Here is a 7,772-nt window from a genome sequence, read left to right on the forward strand (position 1 = left end):
TGCTGTATAAAAAATAAAATAAAATTCAAAATTTCAAAAAGAAAATCACCTCCAAAAGAAATCTGAATTCTCACTGGCTACCTTATTTGACCATGGGTTGAACCTTCGTACTCCTTAACTGCTCTTGAGGGATTTGTCAGGTGGCGTCAATGTGGGTAGGATTTCTCTGTGAAAACAAGACGATTGATTCCCATCACCACTTCCCCACAAACACACAGATGCTAAAGGGATTGCAGAGTTCTTCCGTGAAAGTGCTGGGAATGTGGGCTCATCTCAGTGAATCCCTCCCTGCCTGGTGAAGCTGCTGTAAGGATTATTTAATGCAGAGGAGGGTGTACGGCACCTCTGAGGGCGGCTGGGACCCCAGGAAGTGTCCAGATAGAAATGGAGGGCTTCCCTGGTGGCGCAGTGGTTGAGAGTCCGCCTGCCGATGCAGGGGACGCGGGTTCGTGCCCCGGTCCGGGAAGATCCCACATGCCACGGAGCGGCTGGGCCCGTGAGCCATGGCTGCTGAGCCTGCGCGTCCGGAGCCTGTGCTCCACAACGGGAGAAGCCACGACAGTGAGAGGCCCGCGTACTGCAAAAAAAAAAAAAGAAAGAAATGGGGGGGTCCTTTGAGAGACTGAGTTCACCTTTTTTCCTGTTGGTGGGCCCTAGTCTGACCTTAGATGAAAATAATATCAACCCACCACACAGGGGCAGGGGGGCGGGGGGAAGCACTCTGCAGAAGGCAGTCATTGTTGGAACAAATAACCCACACAGGACCTTGTGCCCCAACTTAGCCATGAGCCCAGGTGAAGGAACCAGGGCTGGCAAGGCGATTCCAGTCATGCATCATACACCTCTCCGGCACATGGGGACCAGCGGACACCTGACTGGCTGACGATAGGCATCTGCTGGCCCCCCCGCCACCGCAGGCCGGTGTGAGCCCAGTCAGAGCCCCATTGGCCGGGAGAGGGCCAGGCAGGCGTGCACGGTGGGCAGGGGATGAGAGGAACACAGACACCCCCCACCCACCCCAGAGCTCAGGCGGCCAAGGGGTCTGCCTCACCTGCACTTCTCCTCCCAGAGGGACTCCAGCGATGCCTGCAGGTTGGTCACATACCGCTCCTTGAGGCTCTGATAGGACACCTGCAAGCTGAGGTGGAAGGTCTTGACTTTGATCCGCTCTTCCTTCACCTTCTGCCACAGCAGGGCTCACAGCTGGGCCCCATGCTTGGTCTCCGAGGACCTCCCCTGCTGCAAGGCTGCGGAGTGACTCTCTGGAGAGAGGTGTCTAATTACATCAAACAGGTCGGTGGATGGGCAGTGTTCCGCACCTGGCTTGGGGGACTCTGAAACAGAGCCTTCTCGCTGGGCTGCTCACGGTTGTACCCCAGGCTGCTTTCTGCCCTCAGCACTAAGCCCTTGGGCCTGCAGCCCTCCTCCAGCTCCTGCAGCTGCTGGTGACACCGGTGGAGCCTTCGCTCAATCTGGGCAACGGTGGCAGAGGCACGCTGGTTCACCTTCTCTAAGGCCTGCCAGACGTGGGGGGCCTGCTGCCGGCCAGCTGTGGACACCAGCTTGAGGAAGCCCACAGTGTTCCTGTCCAGGCTGGCCTTTTCCACTCTCAGCTGCTCTGAGAGGTACAGGATGCGGTGCTTGACACTGTCCTGCAAGTTCCGGGCCAGCTCCCCATCTGAGAGGCTGGAGGGGCCACTGGGGCCAGCCTTACTGGATGACAGGGATCTGCAGGACAGAACATTGGAGGGGAAGTTTGCAGTTGGGCTCTTAGTGTATTCCGCCTGCATTGGGAAACGAGAATCACAAAACAGGTACTTCTGTGAGATGCAAATGGTGGGAGAATTAGACACAAATTGCTCCACTCTATAACAGTACTTATGCATATGCACAAGTACTTCATTTGCAAGATTTGTGCATCTGAGGTGGGCCCGACACAGACTGGACATTCTCCCTTCCTCTTCAGCACCTGGCTCCTTGCTCTATGGGTGTACCTCCAGGTGGCTAGCAACCCCCTCCACACCTGCCCTGTCTGTTCTTGGACTTCTCTTCCAAGAATTACCAACAGTGGGTCTCGTTTTATAGAGAACTGTTCTTGTAGAGCATGGAATAAACTCATTTCCATTAATCCATACAGCTTGCTGTATTGCTACTGCCAGATGGATAGAAGAGATAGGCAGGGAGATTTGCATCCTAACAGGTTCATTCCTTCATCTAATCATTCATTCAACACATATTTCCTGAGCGCCTACCATGTGGTACAGAAGCCAGACATATTCCTTGGTGTCACAGAGCTGACAGCCTAGGGTGGACAGTTCTGCTGTAACACAAACAAATGAGTCTGTTGCATGGTGAAGGGTAATAGTAAGAGCCTTGGAGACAGAGCCCAGTTCGAATCCCGACTCTACCACTCTTGAGACCTTGAGTAAGTTAATAAACCGCTCAGAGGGTCGGTTTTCTCATCTCTAAAATAAAGATGGACATAGCAGCCTAACTGGAACACAGGAGACCATGGTACAGTGGACAAGGATGAGGTAGGAGAGGTAGGTGAGGCCAAGACAGGTGGAGCCTCTGTTCTGTTTCTACTTTTTAACTAAAAGCACCTTCATGACTGTTTTTTTTAATTAATTAATTTACTTGTTTATTTTTGGCTGCGTTGGGTCTTCGTTGCTGTGCGCGGGCTTTCTCTAGTTGCGGCGAACGGGGGCTACTCTTCATTGCGGTGCGCGGGCTTCTCATTGTCATGGCTTCTCTCGTGGAGCACGGGCTCTTGGTGCGCGGGCTTCAGTAGTTGTGGCACGTGGGCTCAGTAGTTGTGGCTCACGGGCTCTATAGTGCAGGCTCAGTAGTTGTGGTACACAGGCCTAGGTGCTCCGCTGCACATGGGTTCTTCCCGGACCAGGGCTCGCACCCGTGTCCCTTGCATTGGCAGGCGGATTCTTAACCACTGCACCACCAGGGAAGCCCTTCATTACTGTTTTCAATCTGAAAATGCTCTCCCAGTGGGAAGCAAGGAGTGATTATAGTGTAATAGATATTTTGGTTCTGTGTATTTTATTCTATGCAAATTATTCCTTGATATTTAAAAAAACATGTGATACCACTATGCACCTAGCAGATTGGCAAAACTTAAACTATAATAAATCTCAGAAAGGACATGGAGCAACAGGAACCCTCAATCACTCCTGGTGGGAGAGTAATTGGTACAAATATTTTGGGAAAGCATTTGGTAATATCATAAAGTTGAAGACATCCATACTGAATGGCCCAGCAGTTGCATTCCTAGATATATCCTTGAAAGGCAGGTACAATAATACTCCCAATAACCAGCTGCTAGAAACAACCCACCTGGCCTATCATCATAGAATGTGTAAGTGAACTGTAATATATTCAACAGTTTACTGCTATACAACAATAAAAATAAACTACAGCCTTGAAAACATGAATGAACAAGCATAATGTTGAACAAAAGAAGCCAAACACAGAAGAATCCATACTATATATGGTTCTGCTGATATAAAGTTCAAAAGCAGGCAAAATGAAATGATGTTGTTTAGGGATGCATACACAGGAAGGAAGTAAAGCTGTAAAGAAAAGCATGGGGACTTCCCTGGTGGCACAGTGGTTAAGAATCTGCCTGCCCGTGCTCTGCAACAAGAGAAGCCACCACAATGAGAAGCCTGTGCACTGCAACAAAAAGCAGCCCCCGCTTGCCGCAACTAGAGAAAGCCCACAAGCAGCGATGAAGACCCAATGCAGCCAAAAATAAATTAATTAATTAATTTTTAAAAAGAAAGAAAAGCATGGGCTTCAGTAGCATAAACATCGATAGTGGTTCCCACTAGAGTGGGAGAAGGGGATGGTGATTGGAGAGACATGAGGAGGCTAGTGTACTTGATCCGAATAGCAATTAAATGTGTGTTTACATTAACATTACTTCCTAAACTAAATGTTGATGTTTTCTGCACCTTTATATGCATATGCCGGATTTCACAATTTTTTTAACATCTTTATTGGAGTATAATTGCTTTACAATGGTGTGTTAGTTTCTGCTTTATAACAAAGTGAATCAGTTATACATATACATATGTTCCCATATCTCTTCCCTCTTGCGTCTCCCTCCCTACCACCCTCCCTATCCCACCCCTCTAGGTGATCACAAAGCACCGAGCTGATCTCCCTGTGCTATGCGGCTGCTTCCCACTAGCTATCTATTTTACATTTGGTAGTGTATATATGTCCATGCCACTCTCTCACTTCGTCCCAGCTTACCCTTCCCCCTCCCCATATCCTCAAATCCATTCTCTAGTAGATCTGTGTCTTTATTCCCACCTTGCCCCTAGGTTCTTCATGACCTTTTTATTTCTTATATTCCATATATATGTCTTAGCATACGGTATTTGTTTTTCTCTTTCTGACTTACTTCACTCTGTATGACAGACTCTAGGTCCATCCACCTCACTACAAATAACTCAATTTCCTTTCTTTTTATGGCTGAGTAATATTCCATTGTATATATGTGCCACATCTTCTTTATCCATTCATCTGTTGATGGACATTTAGGTTGCTTCCATGTCCCGGGTATGGTAAATAGAGCTGCAATGAACATTGTGGTACATGACTCTTTCTGAATTATGGTTTTCTCAGGGTATATGCCAGTAGTGGGATTGCTGGGTCGTATGGTAGTTCTATTTTTAGTTTTTTAGGGAACCTCCATACTGTTCTCCATAGTGGCTGTATCAATTTACATTCCCACCAACAGTGCAAGAGGGTTCCCTTTTCTCCACACCCTCTCCAGCATTTATTGTTTGTAGATTTTTTAATGATGGCCATTCTGACCGGTGTGAGATGATATCTCATAGTTTTGATTTGCATTTCTCTAAAGATTAATAATGATGAGCATTCTTTCATGTGTTTGTTGGCAATCTGTATATCTTCTTTGGAGAAATGTCTATTTAGGTCTTCTGCCCATTTTTGGATTGGGTTGGGTTTTTTTTTTTTTGATATTGAGCTGCATGAGCTGCTTGTAAATTTTGGAGATTAGTCCTTTGTCAGTTGCTTCATTTGCAAATATTTTCTCCCATTCTGAGGGTTGTCTTTTGGTCTTGTTTATGGTTTCCTTTGCTGTGCAAAAGCTTTGAAGTTTCATTAGGTCCCATTTGTTTATTTTTGTTTTTATTTCCATTTCTCTAGGAGGTGGGTCAAAAAGGATCTTGCTGTGCTTTATGTCATAGAGTGTTCTGCCTATGTTTTCCTCGAAGAGTTTGATAGTGTCTGGCCTTACATTTAGGTCTTTAATCCATTTTGAGTTTATTTTTGTGTATGGTGTTAGGGAGCGTTCTAATTTCATACTATTACATGTACCTGTCCAGTTTTCCCAGCACCACTTATTGAAGAGGCTGTCTTTTCTCCACTGTATATTCTTGCCTCCTTTATCAAAGATAAGGTGACCATATGTACGTGGGTTTATCTCTGGGCTTTCTATCCTGCTCCACTGACCTATATTCCTGTTTTTGTGCCAGTACCATACTGTCTTGATTACTGTAGCTTTGTAATATAGTCTGAAGTCAGGGAGCCTGATTCCTCCAGCTCCATTTTTCGTTCTCAAGATTGCTTTGGCTATTCGGGATCTTTTGTGTTTCCATACAAATTGTGAAATTTTTTGTTCTAGTTCTGTGAAAAATGCCAGTGGTAGTTTGATAGGGATTGCATTGAATCTGTAGATTGCTTTGGGTAGTAGAGTCATTTTCACAATGTTGATTCTTCCAATCCAAGAACACGGTATATCTCTCCATCTCTTTGTATCATCCTTAATTTCTTTCATCAGTGTCTTATAATTTTCTGCATACAGGTCTTTTGTCTCCTTAGGCAGGTTTATTCCTAGATATTTTATTCTTTTTGTTGCAGTGGTAAATGGGAGTGTTTTCTTAATTTCTCTTTCAGATTTTTCATCATTAGTGTATAGGAATACCAGAGATTTCTGTGCATTAATTTTGTATCCTGCTGCTTTACCAAATACATTGATTAGCTCTAGTAGTTTTCTGGTAGCATCTTTAGGATTCTCTATGTATAGTATCATGTCATCTGCAAACAGTGACAGCTTTACTTCTTCTTTTCCAATTTGGATTCCTTTTATTTCTTTTTCTTCTCTGATTGCTGTGGCTAAAATTTCCAAAACTATGTTGAATAAGAGTGGTGAAAGTGGGCAACCTTGTCTTGTTCCTGATCTTAGTGGAAATGGTTTCAGTTTTTCACCATTGAGGAGGATGTTGGCTGTGGGTTTGTCATATATGGCCTTTATTATGTTGAGGAAAGTTCCCTCTATGCCTACTTTCTGCAGGTTTTTTATCATAAATGGGTGTTGAATTTTGTTGAAAGCTTTCTCTGCATGGATTTCACAAATTTTTAAAGTTTTTAAATGTTCAAGAGATGGTTTTAATCACAGATAAGAAATGGCTGGAGAATTAGTAAATTGTAAAACAGAACTAAAGAAAGCATCCAGAATGCAGCACAGAGGCACAAAGAAATATAAAATTTGAATAAAATTGAAAAATAGGAGACACAGAAGATAGAATGAGAAAATCTAACAAAAAATCTAACTGCCATGCCTCAGGAAGACAGACTAAGGTAACAGCAAGGTTCTAAGAGATAGTCACTAAGAATTTTCCAGGACTGATGACAGACATAAATCCACAAATTCAAGAAGCCCAAGGGACTCCCCTGGTGGTGCAGTGGTTAAGAATCCTCCTGCCAATGCAGGGAACGTGGGTTCAATCCCTGGTCCGGGAAGATCCCACATGCTGCGGAGCAAATAAGCCCGTGTGCCACAACTAGTGAGACTGTGCGCTAGAGCCCGTGAGCCACAACTACTGAGGCCTGCATGCCTAGAGCCCGTGCTCCACAACAAGGGAAACCACCGCAATGAGAAGCCCGCATACTGCAACAAAGAGTAGTCCCTGCTTGCCGCAACTAGAGAAAGCCCATGCACAGTAACGAAGTCCCAACACAGCCAAAAATAAATTAATTAATTAATTTTTTAAAAAAAGAAGCTCAAGAGATCCCAAACAGGATAAAATGGAAATAGATCCACACTTAGACACAGATCTTAGAAGCAGCCAGATTGTAAAAGTTGATTACCTTTAAAACCATGACTTTTAGACTGAAAGCTGCCTTCTCTAAGGCATCAATGAAATCCTGAAGAGTTGAATAATATCTTCAATATGCCGACAGAATAACTGTCAGAGAGAGAAAAAAAAGGTCACATTCAAAGAATCAGAAGACAGAATGTCTTCAGCCTTTTCAGTGAAGCACTAAGAATTAGAAAACAATGAAGTAATGCCTTCCAAATTTGGGGGAAAAACGATTTTCTCAACTATAATTCTATAACCAAACTGTCAATTTTTAGGTTAAAGGCGTTTTCTAACATAAAAGAACTCAAATAGTTTACTTCCTCTGCATTCTTTTTCTGGAAGCTACTAGAGAAGACGTGCCACCAAAACCAGACAGGAACCTACGACAGAGGTAGAGATGGGATTTATGAAACTGGGGCCCCAAGCTAAAAGAAAGGCAAGTGCACTCTCCAGGATGATGGCAGCTGGGCAGTGGGCCTGGAGGGCAAGTCAAAAGGCTCCAGGAGAGAGTGCTCCAAGTGAATGAAATATGCAGGACATCTTTCAGCAGCTGGAGAGGAGATATAGCCAGTTTGGGGAAGTGCTGACCTATAATAAGTAGTAGAGAACAAGCAACACGGGGTAGGGAGAGACAAGTGTTAA

At 44.7% G+C, this 7,772-nt stretch overlaps 1 protein-coding gene across 1 annotated transcript; it reads right to left on the bottom strand.

Annotated features, from left to right (window-relative positions):
* Positions 1-1,051: 1,051 nt before the first annotated feature.
* On the bottom strand, positions 1,052-7,149 carry TEX28 (testis expressed 28; the record flags this gene model as incomplete). The annotated part of the gene is given in 3 exon segments (XM_027099859.1): positions 1,052-1,340; positions 1,343-1,784; positions 7,138-7,149. Coding segments are annotated over 3 exon segments (743 nt in total), but the record flags the coding sequence as incomplete, so codon positions are not given.
* Positions 7,150-7,772: the final 623 nt, after the last annotated feature.

The sequence above is a fragment of the Aethalodelphis obliquidens genome, unplaced genomic scaffold (assembly GCF_003676395.1).
Source record: "Aethalodelphis obliquidens isolate GAN/ISIS:26980383/991018 unplaced genomic scaffold, ASM367639v1 scaffold146, whole genome shotgun sequence".
In the NCBI taxonomy this organism is placed as follows: domain Eukaryota; kingdom Metazoa; phylum Chordata; class Mammalia; order Artiodactyla; family Delphinidae; genus Aethalodelphis; species Aethalodelphis obliquidens.